This window comes from Bufo gargarizans, chromosome 3 (assembly GCF_014858855.1).
Source record: "Bufo gargarizans isolate SCDJY-AF-19 chromosome 3, ASM1485885v1, whole genome shotgun sequence".
NCBI classification, from domain to species: Eukaryota; Metazoa; Chordata; class Amphibia; order Anura; family Bufonidae; genus Bufo; species Bufo gargarizans.
In genome coordinates, this window is record NC_058082.1 from 6,287,825 (window position 1) to 6,305,583 (window position 17,759).

Here is a 17,759-nt window from a genome sequence, read left to right on the forward strand (position 1 = left end):
CATGTATCAGTGGATCCGTAAAAATCATACGGACGTCTGAATGGAGCCTTACAAGGGGGTGATCAATGACAGGGGGGTGACCAATGACAGGGGGTGATCAGGGAGTCTATATGGGGTGATCAGGGGTTAATAAGGGGTTAATAAGTGACAGGGGGGGGTGTAGTGTTGTGGTGTTTGGTGCTACTTATTACTGAGCTGCCTGTGTCCTCTGGTGGTCGATCCAAGCAAAAGGGACCACCAGAGGACCAGGTAGCAGGTATATTAGACGCTGTTATCAAAACAGCATCTAATATACCTGTTAGGGGTTAAAAAAATCGCATCTCCAGCCTGCCAGCAAACGATCGCCGCTGGCAGGCTGGAGATCCACTCGCTTACCTTCCGATCCTGTGAACACGCGCGCATGTGTGCGCGCGTTCACAGGAAATCTCGTGTCTCGCGAGATGACGCACGGATGCGTCCAGGAGGAATGAATCGACTGCCTCCAGGACGCATCCGTGCGTTAGGCGGTCTTTAAAGAGCACACCAAATGTTTGAAATAACTTCTTTATTAACTTCAACTTTTCTTCATAGATAACACTGCCGCCTACGCAGCAGATAGTCCATGTACATATCAGCATATTTATGTTGCATAAAGATTCATAAAATAAGATGGTATGCATAAGATGGTGGTTCAACTGTTTAATCTTGTCATTCAACATAAAATGGTGGATATATTTCTTTCTTCAGTATCTGTACTCTCACTAAGTTATTTAAGCACTTTATGATCTCTCTGAGAGGTATATCTGAGGTTTAACCAATAGTTCTACTTGCTCTACTTGGTTTTCAGTTTTGCTCTATACAATTGCTTTGAGCAGTTTGAATGCTTTTATGCAATTTGGTGGAACAATTTTGGCCTCTTTGCGTCCATAAAACTGAACTCTGACTGGCACTGTGTGTCTGTTCAGCTCTCTGGTGAATAATAATTCCAGCTAGGGGATTTCCCACACAGGCTCAGTGTGAGGCTGGCTGTGATTGGTTAAACCTCAGGTATACCTCTCAGAGAGATCATAAAGTGCTTAAATTACTTAGTGAGAGTACAGATACTGAAGAGAGAAATATATCCACCATTTTATGTTGAATGACAGGATTGAACACTTGAACCATCATCTTATGCATACCGCCATTTTGTGATACTTTATTCAACACGTGTTTGTACATGGACTAGGTGCTGCGGAGGCGGCAGTGTTATGAAGAAAAGTTAAAGTTAATAAAGAAGTTATTTCAAGCATTTGTTGTGCTCTTGAAACCTACTGTTTCCATAGAACAGCGCTAGAAAAATTACAGAGTAACAGTCTGGTTGGACTAAAAAGTTAGAGATATCAAAATTGTTCTAATGCCACAGCGCAAAAGCAACTTCATACTGCTGCGCCTGCCACACTAATTTCCCTATAAGGCCCTGGAATAAGGTTAGGACCAGAGACAACCCATTCCTCCCCAGATGGACGAATGGAAGTCTTTGTCTCAGGCCCAGATACAACAACAGGGAATAATACAAAACGCAAACAAACGCAACACTTAACTTCTGTATAGATGGACGAACAGGAACACCAGAGACGACCTCACACCAGCTCAGCCAAACCCAAATGAAGCCATCTACCGCATAGTCAGAAGGGTGGGGTCAGACTATAAAGGGTAGAAGTGATGACCACTGAGCAACAGCTGAGAAAAGGGAAGTGGTCATTAACCCTATCAACACTGAATCAAGAGAAATCAAGGAGGCTGTTAGATTCCTCCACGCTCAGCCAGTCTCCCTGATCTCCTGACACAAGTCACCTGAGGGTCCGTGACAACCTCCTCCTTATGGACAGAAAACTGTTAATCACTGATAGAACCAACTCCTTGACTTCACAGCCCAGAATGAGCATGATTTTAAAGCGACCCTGTCAGCATGATTGACCCTCCAAAAGTCGCTTCTGGGTTAAATGAGGTCATCGGCTCCTGTGCGGTATGGATATGAAATGCTCAGTAAGCAGCAGCAAAGCTGTAGTACAGGCGCGGACATTTGGAGGTAGTACTCAGGGGCAGAAGACAGGGAAATATAAGGTGTCTTGCTCTATCAATGAAATGTCGGGGTGCAGTGTTCAACGCACCAGGGGTGCTTATAACGCTACAGCATACCCCTCAGTGTTCCAACTAAGTAATTAGCATATTTATAAAAGTAATTATTTCTATGCATTAATAATACCTAAAAAATATCATTTGTATCAGAATGATCAACCCTACCAGGCACTGTGTCTGGTTTAGTAGGGTTGCTCATGCTGACAGTGCTGCTTTTAATAAATAAATACAACCTACTTAAAGAGCTTCTGTCACCCCACTAAACTCATTTTTTTTTGGGGGGGGGGGTACTTATAATCCCTATACTGCAATATATCTATACATTATGTTATTAATCATTTCCGTTCAGTAGATAATGCAAAAAACGTACTTTTATAATATGCAAATTACCTGTCTACCAGCAAGTAGGGCGTCTACTTGCTGGAAGCAGCCGCAAAAAAACGCCCCCTCCTCCTGTTGATTGATAGGGCCAGCCGCGATCTCCTCCTCCGGCTGGCCTTGTCTGCATTTCAAAAGTCGCGCGCCTGTCTTGATTCGGCGCAGGCGCTCTAAGAGAAGGAGGCTCGCCTCCTCAGCACTCCCTCAGTGCGCCTGCGCCGATGACGTCACCGAAGGAGAAGACGTCATCGGCGCAGGCGCACTGAGGGAGCGCTGAGGAGGCGAGCCTCCTTCTCTCAGAGCGCCTGCGCCGAATCAAGACAGGCGCGCGATTTTTGAAATGCAGACAGGGCTGGCTGGAGGAGGAGATCGCGGCTGGCCCTATCAATCAACAGGAGGAGGGGGCGTTTTTTTGCGGCTGCTACAAGCAAGTAGACGCCCTACTTGCTGGTAGACAGGTAATTTGCATATTATAAAAGTAAGTTTTTTGCATTATCTACTGAACGAAAATGATTAATAACATAATGTATAGATATATCGCAGGATAGGGATTATAAGTACACCAAAAAAACTAAAAAAGAGTTTAGTGGGGTGACAGAAGCCCTTTAATCATCCAAAGGATGAGCTAGATGTGTGCCAAAATGTTATAACTAAACCAATTAAACCAAAGGACACACATATAAAGTAATGACAAATTTTATTAAGTAATAAATATTACAACAAAACATAAACATTATAACGTAAGCAGCAGCAGTGCAGGCTAGCGCTGCGACAAGCAGCTCGTCCCCCGGACACAGGATGTACTTGATCCAAATAAGAGGGGAAAATTCAAAAGATGACACCTGCCGCAAATGCAGGCAATATTGAAAACACCCCCAATGAATGTAAAAAATCCCCCCCCCCCCCACTAAACATATGATAACTGCACAATAATAAGCCTACGTGAGGGCCAAATATAAGGCACCTCAATAGAAGCCCATAGACAGTATGGAGGGACAACAATAGTAGCAATACGCACAAAAACAGCAAACAAATTGAAGCATATCACCTAGAGTTGAGTGGAAGCACAATGTGGATGAAACCCAGGAGCGGTGGAGAGCGCACCCCGACGCACGTTTCGCTCCGCTTTCTCAAGGGGCGTATGTAGCTGTACCCACTGACTCCCTACATATACCCTGGGTGATTACAAATCAAATGCAATTCACCTGACCCCAGGCCAATGGCTATGCAGCAGGCGGAACTAGGCAGGACCTAAGCAGGTCAGTGGTGACCGCGTCATCTCGCCAGACAGCGCAATGACGGCGTCAGTGATCACATGACCTGCCAAAGCCAGGTTAGGGGACGAGAAGTAGATATCGCGAGTCCTCACCGGTCGCGTCATCACGCGAGAAAGCAGCAACTGACGTCAGCTATCATGTGACCGTTTCAAGTCAGATGCAAGAAACATCACGCGAGACAAGGGCAACGGGAACACAAATCGGATCGCGATCACATGATCGCACATCACTTCCCTGTATGAGGGCTCCTGTCTCACCATGTAACCGGTAACAACTCGCTCGTCACCCCACAATATTGGCCAAGAGCGGTCCCGCCCTCCATATCGATTCCCTTACGTCCTAACCAGTGGCACAGATGGGGTATTCTGCCCCTGTGGACTGGTTAGGACAGGTGGAAGTTTTAATGAACAATAAAAAAACACTGGCATGCACATGCCCTCACTGCCCCCAATAAAGAGGGGCGTAGCCCTCATGCTATTGTGTTTTTTTCTGTCCTGCGGACAGGACGGGACGGGTGGTGCACTCCTCCATCCTTGTGGTGGAGAGAGTGCTATTCCCTTTTTTCTTTTTTATGGTTCCTTGGAACGATGCCGCTCCTCCCATGCGGCCAGAGGATGTCCTCCGGCCGTAGCTTTGTGGTATCCAGCGGTCTGTCTGGCACAGCCCTAGGCTGGGGCTTACCTCTGTCCTGAGGTGGAGTGGGGAGCGGCGGTAGCGGCGTCCCGCATGTTCGACGGGCGCCGCCATCTTGCGGAAGTGACGTCAGGGACGTCACTTCCGGTTTTTCGCTCCGGCCGACGTTTAACTATGCCTCTCCCTTATGAGAGGGGGTGGAGTTTTCGCTCCGGCCGTTTGATAACGTCGGCCGGAGGTGTATTTTAGATAACTAGGGCCGTGGGGGCCTTTAAAGTGGTTCAGGGTCCTTTTCTGGGTCCCTAATGCAGAGGTTTTCCTTGTTTTACAAATGAGAAAAACTCAGAGGTTTACCCCGCCCCCTTTGGGGGCGGGGCTTTCGTTTTGGCGCCAACAAACCCTATTTAAACTTGGTGAAGCTCCAGGTTCAGTCTCCTGGAGCGCAGCTTGCTGTCAACCTTGAGTGTGGTTTGGTGCTAGAGAGTTTTGCTACCTCTGTGCTGAAAATGATTTGTTTTCTTATTATAATAGCTTGCTAGGATCTTCTGGGTAAAGATCCTGAAGCTTGCGATTAAGCTCTGTCTTTCTTGAATTTTCCTAAATTCATGTTTCTTTTGATTTTCAGCCATGTCGTCTACCGGTGACGGAGAGCGAGAGCCCAGCAGGAAATCCGTGGGCAAGAGGCGCCACTTGCAGTGCCATGACTGCCAGATTGTCCTGGAGGACTCTTATGATTTCTCCCGCTGCCCACCCTGTAGGGCCAAGTCACTCCCCCAGTTGGAGCCATCTGTCCACGACGTGGTCGATTGGGTGAAGGGGTACATGGAGTCCAACATGACCCAGGTCAACGCCTCCATACAGGAACTGAAGAGTGCCCTGGTCGCCAAGCGTCATCGTCCCTCCTCCCCCCATCGTGCGATGGAGGTCTCGGGGGGTCAGGAGGCGAGGGAAGGTTCCGCCTCCTCCTCGGACGAGGAGGATGGATTCCCCTATTTTTTCCCGCTGGAGAAGGCCCAGCGGCTACTAAAATCTGTCCGGTCGGGGGACCAGGACGTTGACCCGGGGGAAGCCTCATCCTCTGCCTCTAGGGGGCCTAGGGCCTTTAAAGCGGATGATTCTCTCCTATCTCTGATGAAAACAGAGTGGAGAAAGCCAGAGAAGGGTCCAGTGTTGACCAAAAGGTTCAAGGCCGTGTTTCCGGTCAAAGAGGATCAGGTATCTTCCTGGGGGCCTGTCCCGAAGGTGGACATGGCGATCGCGAAATTATCCAGAAGGACCCTGATCCCTTCAGACGACGGGTCAAGTTTGTTGGACCCAATGGACCGGAAGGCGGACTGCGCCCTTAGGCGCGCCTATTCCTCGGCCTCGGCCTCCGCCTCAGTCGCGATTGCGTCGTCCGAAGTGGCGAATTTTCAAAAAACAAGGTTCTCCCAAAATTGAGTCTGACCTGGACCATGGGGTCTCTAGGGACGACATTCTGGCCTCATGCAAGACGGCCAGCCTTGCCATTGATTACTTGTGTGACGCAGCTCCACAACAACTGAAGCTGGCATCCAAGTCTATGGCCCTTTCAACCGCGGGCAGGCGTCCGCTTTGGTTGAAGCCCTGGAAGGCCGATACGACCTCAAAGCACAATCTTTGTGCCATGGCGTATGAACCCGGCAAACTTTTTGGTGCAGAGCTGGACCAGATAATAGAGGGGCTGTCGGACAAGAAGTCCCTTCCCCAGCAGTCCTTTCGTGGTCGGGGCAAGGGGTATGGTTCCAGAGCAGAACCGCAACCCAGACCCCAGAGGAATTGGGGTTCCCATAGAGGAGGGAAATCCTCTCGGGGTTCTAGACCCCCCAAGAAGTCCTCGGCGCTCTGATTGCGGGCCTCCTCGAGGCTCTTGGTATTTAGCCGGTCTGACTGGAAATCTCGGGCTCCCTTCTCCCCACATTCCCATAGGCGGTCGCCTACAACACTTTCTACCTTGTTGGCAGGATCATATCCAGGACAGTTGGGTCCTGCGTGTAATTTCTCAGGGCTACCTTGTAGACTTGAGCAGTTGGCCTCTGGACAAATTTGTCCAGACAAGGCTTCTTCCCAGCAACAAGCAGAAGATTCTAGAAAGTTACGTACTAGAATACTTCCAGAAGGGGGCCTTAGAAGAGGTTCCTCTCCAAGAGAGGGGAACAGGTATCTACTCCCCAGTTTTCTGGTACCCAAGAGTACCGGAGGGTGGAGAATGATTATAGATCTGAGGTTCTTCAACCGTTTCATAAGACAAAAGAAGTTCCGTATGGAAACTATCCAGTCAGTGACCAATCTTCTTATGCCGGGAGATTTCTTGGCAACCTTGGACCTCAAGGATGCTTATCTCCATATTCCCATCCATCCTGGGTCCAGAAGATTCTTAAGGATCGCGGTAAACATCGGGGGGGTCCTAAAGCATTTTCAGTTTGTGGCCCTCCCGTTTGGGATTTCTTCAGCCCCACACACTTTCACCAAAGTGGTGGTCTCTGTGGTGGCCGCACTAAGACTTCAAGGCTTGAGCATAGTTCCATACCTGGACGACTGGCTCCTCAGAGCTCCTTCCCAAGCGATCCTGTCCCAACACATCCAACAGGCTGTTACATTCCTACATCAGTTAGGATGGATAATCAATTGGGACAAATCCCAACTTCAACCAGCCACCTCAGTAAGGTTCCTGGGGTTCATGGTGGATTCAGTCAGGATGACGATTCATCTCACTCCCGAAAGAAAGCAATCCGTACAACAGACAGCCCATTCCCTCTCTGTACCAAAACAGGTAACGATTCGAACGTGGATGAGGATGTTGGGACTAATGTCTTCAACCGCAGAGGCGGTGCCTTGGGCATTATGGCATCTACGTCCGCTCCAGTCGGAAGTATTAGCCAAGTGGAATCACAGTCCAGTGGGACTCAATTCCGTGCTCTCCCTGCCTTACAAAGTCCGATCCTCTCTGAGGTGGTGGTCCCACCTCATGGACGGCAAGTCCCTGATCCAGCCCTTTTGGATCATACTTACTTCAGACGCATCCCTAGTAGGCTGGGGTGCGCATCTTCAGGACAAGACAGTCCACGGAACTTGGACACCTCAGGAGAGGTTATTGTCATCGAATCTCCTGGAGATCAGAGCAATCAGGCTAGCTCTTCTTCATTTTGCTCCCATCATTCGAGGGAAGGCAGTGAAGGTACAGTCAGACAGCATGACCGCTGTGTTGTATATCAACAAGCAGGGAGGCACGAGGTCACAAAGTCTCCTGAGAGAGATAGGGGTGATTTTGGATTGGGCAGAACTGAACCTCACCCACTTATCAGCCGTTCACATTCGCGGAGTTCACAATGTGATTGCGGATCGCCTGAGCCGAGGTCTTCCAACCGGAGAATGGTCACTTCATCCAGAGGTCTTCAAGGAGATAACGCTCAGGTTGGGCATGCCAGAGATCGATCTCATGGCAACGAGGTTCAACACCAAGGTGGAGAGGTATTGCTCCCTTTACAGGGAGGACAACCCGGTGGCAATAGATGCACTGTCAATCCCATGGAGGTTCAGGCTGGCCTACATCTTCCCTCCAATTTCCTTGATACCAAGGGTCTTGATGAAAATCAGGCAGGACCAAGCGTCAGTTATTGCCATTATCCCATACTGGCCGAAAAGAGCTTGGTTTACCCAACTCTTACAGATGAGTCGGGGTCAATTTCTGAGGCTTCCCCCAGAGAGAGTACTGGTGTCGGGGGGCACCCAGGTCTCCTCAAATCTTCAAATGTTCAACCTGACGGCCTGGAGGTTGATCAGTCCCTTCCAAGGATAGAAGGGCTATCGGGGTCTGTCTTGAGAACCCTGGAGCACTCCAGATCGGAAGCTACCAACAAGGCCTACTCCAGAATCTGGAAGATTTTTTCGTCCAGGTGTTCTAGGCATGGTGTTCTAGGGATCAGCAAACATCTGCTGAAGCTTCCATCCCGATGATCCTACAGTTTCTACAGGACGGTCTGGACAAGGGGCTATCACCCGCTACCCTTAAAGTGCAGATTTCAGCAATCTCTGCTTGTCTCAACAGAGCTGTTTCTCAAGACCCCTTTATCAAGAGATTCCTGAAGGGAGCCTCAAGATTAAAGCCTACAGTAATCAGACCCATCCCTGTTTGGGATTTATCGGTCGTGCTCAGGGGGTTATCATCTCCCCCCTTTGAGCCCCTAGAGGAGGCGGGATTCAGGTTCCTTACCTGGAAGATCACCTTCTTGTTGGCTGTTACCTCTGCAAAGCGAGTTGGGAACTCCAGGCTCTTTCTGCCTTTGAGCCTTATACAAAGTTCCTGCAGGATCGGGTACTCCTCAAATTTTTACCTACCTTCATCCCAAAGGTCCCCTCTTTTGACAATATTAACCAGGTGATCTCTCTACCAACATTGGCTCCATCCCCCTCCTCTGAGGAAAGAGGGCTCCATACCCTCGACATTGCGAGATGTCTTAGGATTTACCTGGAACGCTCCAAGGTATTTAGGAAGGATGAAAACCTCCTTATCCTTTTTTCCGGTACCCATAAGGGGAGGAAAGCCTCTAAGCCCTCCATCAGCCGCTGGATTAAAGAGGCAATTCGGGAGTCTTATATGTCTCAGGGCTCGGAGCCCCCTGAATTTGTAAGGGCCCACTCTACTCGAGCAGTGGCCACTTCTTTTGCAGAGAGAAGCTCGATCCCATTGGATGTGATCTGTAAGTCAACTTCTTGGAGTTCTCACTCCACTTTTATCTCACACTATAGAATGGATACTAGAATACATAGTTATTCCTCATTTGGCCGGACAGTGTTATCTTCCGCCAGGCATGAGGACCCTCCCATGGGGGTTTCTACTTGCTAAATCCCCATCTGTGCCACTGGTTAGGACGTAAGGGAATCGTTAATTTCTAACGATAATTTGTTTTCCCTTAGTCCTAACAGTGGCACACAAATTTCCCCCCCTTTTTGTTTATTATTATTTTTTTGGTCTACTTGTTACTACACAATAGCATGAGGGCTACGCCCCTCTTTATTGGGGGCAGGGAGGGCGTGTGCATGCCAGTGTTTTTTTATTGTTCATTAAAACTTCCACCTGTCCTAACCAGTCCACAGGGGCAGAATACCCCATCTGTGCCACTGTTAGGACTAAGGGAAAACAAATTATCGTTAGAAATTAACGAATATTATGCTACACCATTAGTCAGTCGAAAATGGGGCAGGTTAAACATAATACCGCTTGAGCGACATAATACCCAATCTGTAGTCAATGACAACTCCGCAAGACGATATAATATAGGATAAAAGACATATATAGAAAGACCACCAGGGGGGGTTATAACTATACAAAGAATATAAGAGCGCTGGATAGGCACATTAAAAAGTGCTAAAATGTGTAATAAATCCTTATTAGTGTCCTCCTATATGAGCACACACAATGTATAACAAAGCCACATGGACATCCAACTATAGTGATATAGATATAACCAGCCCTAAGGCGCTAGAGAGAGCGCTATACAAATACTATGTGCATCATGGATACAAGACCCTCCATCATACGTCTAATGAGACGCAATAACTGTAGATATAATGAGGGTACTTAAAGGGACACTGACAGGCCAAATCAGCATATTTAGGTATATATATGACATTACAGGTCTTATACAGTCTATTAAAAGCATCTAAGTATCCCCCCCGTCCACCTTATCAATACCGAAATATAAAGTTTTATAACCTGCCTGTCTCGTCACCAATCTGCCCAAGGGGCGGCGTTTCATCTCAAAATGCGCCCAGCCAGCCGCTCCCAACTGCCGTTCTGAAGCCCCGCCCAGCTCATCAATATTCACTTCGCTGGGCGGCGGCTACAACTCTCCCCAGTCACGATCCTGCGCATGGGCAATTGAATCCTCCTGGCATCGTTCATGCCTAATCTTCTGCGCCTGCGCCCCGCCGTGGTTACATCGCGCCTGCGTACACACCCAGCCTGCGTCTTCGAGGCCGCTGCAGCCTCTGCTTTATGCGCATGCGCCGGGCACTTGAGTCGGGGAGAGTTGTAGCCGCCGCCCAGCGAAGTGAATATTGATGAGCTGGGCGGGGCTTCCGAACGGCAGTTGGGAGCGGCTGGCTGGGCGCATTTTGAGATGAAACGCCGCCCCTTGGGCAGATTGGTGACGAGACAGGCAGGTTATAAAACTTTATATTTCGGTATTTATAAAGGTGGATGGGGGGGATACTTAGATGCTTTTAATAGACTGTATAAGACCTGTACTGTCATATATATACCTAAATATGCTGATTTGGCCTGTCAGTGTCCCTTTAAGTAATTCATATAATAATTGTATTGTCACTTGCACAACATTGCACTATTTGTTTTCTTGTCACCTTGCACTTTTTAGTACAATTATTATATGAATTGCTACCCTCATTATATCTACAGTTATTGCGTCTCATTAGACGTATGATGGAGGGTCTTGTATCCATGATGCACATAGTATTTGTATAGCGCTCTCTCTAGCGCCTTAGGGCTGGTTATATCTATATCACTATAGTTGGATGTCCATGTGGCTTTGTTATACATTGTGTGTGCTCATATAGGAGGACACTAATAAGGATTTATTACACATTTTAGCACTTTTTAATGTGCCTATCCAGCGCTCTTATATTCTTTGTATAGTTATAACCCCCCCTGGTGGTCTTTCTATATATGTCTTTTATCCTATATTATATCGCCTTGCGGAGTTGTCATTGACTACAGATTGGGTATTATGTCGCTCAAGCGGTATTATGTTTAACCTGCCCCATTTTCGACTGACTAATGGTGTAGCATAATATTCGATATGGAGGGCAGGACCGCTCTTGGCCAATATTGTGGGGTGACGAGCGAGTTGTTACCGGTTACCATGGTGAGACAGGAGCCCTCATACAGGGAAGTGATGTGCGATCATGTGATCGCGATCCGATTTGTGTTCCCGTTGCCCTTGTCTCGCGTGATGTTTCTTGCATATGACTTGAAACGGTCACTTGATAGCTGACGTCAGTTGCTGCTTTCTCGCGTGATGACGCGACCGGTGAGGACTCGCGATATCTACTTCTCGTCCCCTAACCTGGCTTCGGCAGGTCATGTGATCACTGACGCCGTCATCGCGCTGTCTGGCGAGACGACGCGGTCACCACTGACCTGCTTAGGTCCTGCCTAGTTCCGCCTGCTGCATAGCCATTGGCCTGGGGGCAGGTGAATTGCATTTGATTTGTAATCACCCAGGGTATATGTAGGGAGTCAGTGGGTACAGCTACATACGCCCCTTGAGAAAGCGGAGCGAAACGTGCGTCGGGGTGCGCTCTCCACCGCTCCTGGGTTTGATCCACATTGTGCTTCCACTCAGCTCTAGGTGATATGCTTCAATTTGTTTGCTGTTTTTGTGCGTATTGCTACTATTGTTGTCCCTCCATACTGTCTATGGGCTTCTATTGAGGTGCCTTATATTTGGCCCTCACGTAGGCTTATTATTGTGCAGTTATCATATGTTTAGTGGGGGGGGGGGGGGGAGTTTTTACATTCATTGGGGGTGGTTTTCAATATTGCCTGCATTTGCGGCAGGTGTCATCTTTTGAATTTTCCCCTCTTATTTGGATCAATCACATCCTGTGTCCGGGGGACGAGCTGCTTGTCGCAGCGCTAGCCTGCACTGCTGCTGCTTACATTATAATGTTTATGTTTTGTTGTAATATTTATTACTTAATAAAAATTTTAATAAATAAAGTACAAGTTTTACTGGATCTTTTCCCATAAACTATATACCAATCTGCACCGCTCCTCCTGCTCTATGACATGCTGCCTGCATTTCATGCAGATTACACCGTACAGCACCACCACACCTAGTATTCTAGTCAGTAACATGCAGTGGTGGCCCGAGCAGAAGGTGATAATATGTGTGTGATGGTGGTACCAGTACTCACGGTGGCTATGGTCCTCCCTGGTACTCATTGGTCCGTGCACAGTGAATAGAGCACCCTTTGTCCCCCTCGTGGCAAACCCTGGCTTGGGGTCCCCCTGGTTTGTGGTGCCCTTGGTGTTGTGTAAAGTCATTATCCAGATGTATCATCCAGTGTCCGTCTGTGTGATAAATCTGGAGCAGTGTCAGACTAGGAAAGTTATGTGGCCAAGAGGAGCTGGAAAATTCAGCAATGTACAGAGATCTGCCATTTCTTCATCAAGATATTTAGTTCTGTTTCAGCTTCTTATCTTCACCTGTTATTTTCCTATTTTCTACAGATTTCCAGATCAGTCACAAGAAACATTTACATGAAAGAACTGAGAAACTTCTAGAGAACAAACCTCCAAGATGTGACCAGCGAGAGGAGAGTTTTCCATTCTGTAGACGTTATGTCAACCTCATCATTGTCTCCACTGATCACTTCAGAGAACGCTCTGAGAATGAGCTCATAGAGACCGGGGTAAAACATGAGGAATACTTAAAGAGAAAACACAATGAATTACTACGCATTTCCCCCAACAATCTGTTCCGCTGGTGCCACCAATCCAAACAAGTGCCACGTATGGTAATGGTGAGCGGAGTGCCTGGTGTAGGGAAGACCACACTGATGCAGAAGGTTGTCTATGACTGGGTGAAGGGGGATCTCTATCAAAGATTCTCCTTTGTCTTTTTCTTCAAATTCCGAGAACTCAACAGTCTGGATAAAGTTAATCTGGACACTCTAATCCTTCATCAGTACCCATATCTGGAGGAGCAGCTTAGTAACATCTTACAGGAACCAGAAAAACTTCTCTTTATATTTGATGGTTTAGATGAAAGTCTTCATAACATGGATTTCTCATCACATCACTTTTGCTCTAATCCTTATCAGCCTGAACCTTGTGGTCAGATTGTGCTTAGTTTGGTGAGAAAGTCTCTTCTTGATGGTTGTTCTGTCCTAATGACCAGTCGCCCAACCAGACTGGCATCAATTGATTGTAGAGTTTTCAACAGAATAGTAGAAATCACTGGGTTTTTACCGGAAGAACGACGGATGTACTTTCAAAACTTCTTCTCCAACCCTGAGCTGGCGGAAAAGGCTTTTAATTATGTGAAGCAGAATGACACCCTGTACACCTTCTGTTACCTCCCGTCCTACTGCTGGATCATCTGTACTGTATTATCCAAGAGCTTCCAGCCAACAAGTAGTGATCAGTCGGTGTCATTATTACCCAAAACCGTCACCCAGCTGTTTGCGATATTTGTCGCCAACATCCTGTTTAATCACAGCCTGGACAAAAGTGACACTCAGAAGATCCTGCAGTCCATCGGATGGATGGCAGAACATGGAGTCATGAATCATAGGCTTATCTTTGATGGACGAGATCTGGACTGTTTCCATGTGGACAATACGTCAAAGCTATTATCAAGTTTTCTGATGGAATCGGGGGAACCTGTGTCCTATTCCTTCTTACATCTCACTGTTCAGGAATTCTTCTCTGCCTTGGTGCATTATGTGGATTATTCTCCCGAGAAGTTACATAAATCACAAAAAAATGCCAAATCCTATCCTGATGGACGAGGTGAGATGTTCCTCCGTTTCCTGTGTGGTCTATCAGACGGCTCCACCAGGTCAATGCTAACTGGATACCTGGACAGACAAGCAACTCAGACATCTATAGATGTCATCACTTGGCTAAAGAGCTTCATTCTAGAAGAAAAGAGGGAGCAGGAAAATGAAACCAGCAAGCGTCGTCTTCTAAGTACATTTTTCTATCTGTATGAATCCCGGAATAAGGCTCTGGTGCTGGAATCACTACAATCACACAGAAGTCTGGACTTTTCTGATGTTCGTATGTCGGCTCTAGACTGCACAGTGTTAGCGTTTATTCTGGACACCTGCACAAATATAGAAGAACTCAATCTACATCAATGTTCCTTAGACATTGAAGGATTAGAAAGACTTGCTCCAAGATTACAGAACCTGCAGAATCTGAGGTAAAATACTAATTATATTTCATCTTTCTGTAGTAGTCACGATCTGACAGATTTATTGTATGTATTAGAGATGAGCAAACCGGTTTGTTACGAACTTTGCAAAATTTTGGCTGACGGACACATAGCGCCATTTTACTGCACATGTCAGCGGGAAAAATCACTAGGGAGGAAGAAGGGTTCTCACATGACCCTGATAGGAAGGGGGGGAGGTTTGCCCTGATTGGCTCCCAGGCCAACAGACCGTCTTGATGAGCCAATCAGTGCTGCAGCAGGCAGGGAGGTGCCCGAGCAGGAGGAGCAGAAAGTCATTGGGCCAGATTTATCATGACTCTGACAGCTCACTCCACTTTCACATATGGCTAAAGTCAGTTTTAGCCAAGTCAGATTTATGATCGCCCCTTTAAGACTGTAATAAATGTGGTTTGACGGTAGCAGTTTATCCGTCAGTAAGCAGCTTTACAAAAGTCGCACGTTTTTATGAAAAAGTCGCATGTTCTATTAAAAAGTCTCATAAGATAAGCATGGTCCACACTGGAGTGAAGTTGCGACTTTTTTGCGACTTTTTAAAAAAGTCCCAATAGTAAATCTGTCTAGATATTCATTTACATACGAAAACACGCCCACTTTCTGAAAACTGGCGAGCATAGTGCAGAGCAGAAAAAAGTCGCAAATTTGTGCGCAGTTTTAGCCTTTTGGGACTTTTTTGCGACTTTTCCACTCCACAAAAGTGACTTTGCCTAATGATATATCTGGCCCATTGTGTGCGGGGCTGTGAATGAGGGCGGTTGGGTGTCAGTGTCTGCCAGGAAAATGATCTAAGGGAGTCGGGGACAGTGAAACGTCACTATTAAGCTTGTGTTCTACTGCCAGGGACAGAGAAGGGAAGGGATAGAATTACAAAGAAGGAGAATTGTGTGTGTAGAAATGGAACAGGCAGGGGAAGCTGTCAGCCAGGGAGTGCGCAGTGAGGAGCTGAGGCTTGCTGGGCTCCTAGCAGAACTGCAGCTGCTGCAAACCTCAAAGCAGCTACCGGCAAGGACATCCTCTCATTGGAATAAGCACAAAACTGTGCAACACGTGTTTTACCATCAATGTAGCATTTTAATTTTGAGTGAAAACACCTGAAATACTAGTCCAAACTCAGTGTCAGGGCATCTCCATATAGTTAATTTATTTTTAAAGTTTTAAAAGGTTGTAGGGTAGCACCCAAAATTATCTATGAGTGATAAGGTGATATTTGGCCTAAATCCATGTATTTCCATCTCCACACAATTACAGTTCATATTTTTTGGGGTTGTTGAATTTATTAAAACCTGCATTTACATGTCTTATAATGCGCAGGGTATACTAGGACATACTAGGCCAAAATGCGTGCTGTTAAAGGGGTTATCCAATATCATAAAATGACCCCCCCACGTGTCGGCCCCTCACAGGGAATATACTTACCCCGCTCCCTGCGCCGCTCCTGGTCCCCGCACCACCACTGCTGCTTCTCCCTGTGCCCCAATGAAAACATCCTGTGTCGGGGGCGAGCCTCCCTAGCATCCCCGCCTGCCATTGGCTGCCCCCCCTCCCGACACTGAATGTTTTCATTGGCGCACGGGGAGAAGCAGCAGCGGCGGTGCGGGGAGCAGGGACCCAGGTACTGTAAGTATATTCCCTGTGAGGGGCCCGGCACATGGGGAGGCAGTTTATGATATTGGATAACCCCTTTAATCTTCAGACACTCAAAGTGTTGGCGCGGTGGAGACGGCTAAATAATCGCTTAGTAGTTTGCCAACTTTAGTTTTAGGCTACTTTCACATCTGCGTTTTTAATTCAGGTTTTGAGATCCGGCAGAAGCTGAATTAGGCTTCTTGTGTTTAAATTTTCCGGTATTGAGATCTGGCAGAGGATCTAAGTACCGGATAAAAACACTTCTGTTTTGTCCCTATTCATTGTCAATGGGGACAAAATGGAACTGAACAGAACGGAGTGCGCCAAAATACATCGCGTTCCGTTTGGTTGCATTTCCATACCGGAGAGCAAACTGCAGCATGCGGTGGTTTTCTGTACGGCATTGGATGCGGAGCAAAATGGATCCGTCATGACCCACAATGCAAGTCAGAATAGAAAACGGATCCATCCCCCATTGACTTTCAATGGAGTTCAAAACGGATCAGTTTTGGCAATGTTAAAAATATGTTAAAGATAATACAACCGGATCCGTTCAAACGGATGCAGACGTTTGTATTATCTGTAATGGAAGGGTTTTTGTTGGACCCCGCCGGATCCAGCAAAAACGCTAGTGTGAAAGTCAATGGTGCCTAATCATAATTTTTTTTCTTACAGAAAAAAATGGATTCGCCACCCATTTACTTACATTGATTTCCATGTCTGATCCGGTTTCTTCAGTTTTGATTTAATACAACTGGATCCGGCCGACACGGAGCCATCAGGATGTATTAGGCTTCTTTCACACTAGCGCTAGCAGGGTCCGGCAGGGAAACATCCTGTTGGATCTGTGCTAACGACAACCCACGAGTGCTCCGGCCACTTCACTTTAATGGGGACGGGTCGGACATGCGGCCGGAGTGAATGGGGCCGGAGCGGACTTCCGCCGGCACTCGTGGGTTTGTGTCTTCAGTGCGTTTGTGGAAAGGGAAGGACATCGCATTGCACTTCTCTGTCTTTCATTTCCAGAAAGCAGATTTGCAAACCGTTCCATGCTTTGTGTGACTGTGTACATTAGGCCCAAAATGTCAGGGCTTCGTAAGGGTTCCAAGTGAAAGACCAAGAGCCAGAATGTGGGTAGTAGCAGCTCCGGCTATCTGAGTAGTAGTAGTTGTAGAGTTAGTTAGTTAGTTAGTCTCTGCTGTCTTTGGAAACTCATTATCATTGAGGAAAAAGAGGATGAGACTGTGGATTGGACGGCTCAGTTCTCCTCTGTCACAGCAAGATGACGTGGAGGTGACTTCAGAGTCTGACACCATGCCGTGAAGCCAGGGTCACAGTGTCCCTCCTGCTCCTGCAGAGTACCAGAACCGCAGGGGCATGTGTGAGGGTCACAACTAGTGTGAATGTGAACGAGAATGCGACAGTCTGTACTCTGTTTCTGCAGCTCCCTGGGTTGGCGTGCAGTGAGGAGAAGGACGGCACCGGATTCCTTCGGGCACTCTCTGGGTAAAAGGGGTTGGATTGACAGATAGTAGTTGAGGTGCCCTTGGTGGTATGGGTTTTAGGTGCAGGAAAGGCAGGGTCCCTGATGTCTTTGTAACGCCAGCACCCTTGGGTGTAAGTAGATGATGAGTTTGCACAATTAGAAGACCGGTTCTCTTGACAAATCCAAGTGTTTTACTGAAACTGATCCAAAGGTCATCAATGTCCACAAGTCAATTACAGCAAGGCAGCTTCTACAACGGTT

General features: G+C 47.3%; 2 protein-coding genes across 2 annotated transcripts in view; both read left to right on the forward strand.

The window, feature by feature from the left end:
- Positions 1–17,759, forward strand: part of LOC122930746 — a 286,203-nt gene that overhangs the window by 40,377 nt on the left and 228,067 nt on the right. The window contains exon 6 of the mRNA XM_044284322.1: positions 12,658–13,074. Within this exon, the coding sequence (XP_044140257.1) occupies positions 12,658–13,074 (417 nt within the window). The remainder of the gene's footprint in view (positions 1–12,657; positions 13,075–17,759) is intronic.
- Positions 13,246–17,759, forward strand: part of LOC122930745 (NACHT, LRR and PYD domains-containing protein 12-like) — a 42,835-nt gene continuing 38,321 nt past the window's right edge. Inside the window, exon 1 of the mRNA XM_044284321.1 lies at positions 13,246–14,356. Coding sequence (XP_044140256.1) covers positions 13,320–14,356 — 1,037 coding nt within the window. The 5' untranslated portion in view covers positions 13,246–13,319. The remainder of the gene's footprint in view (positions 14,357–17,759) is intronic.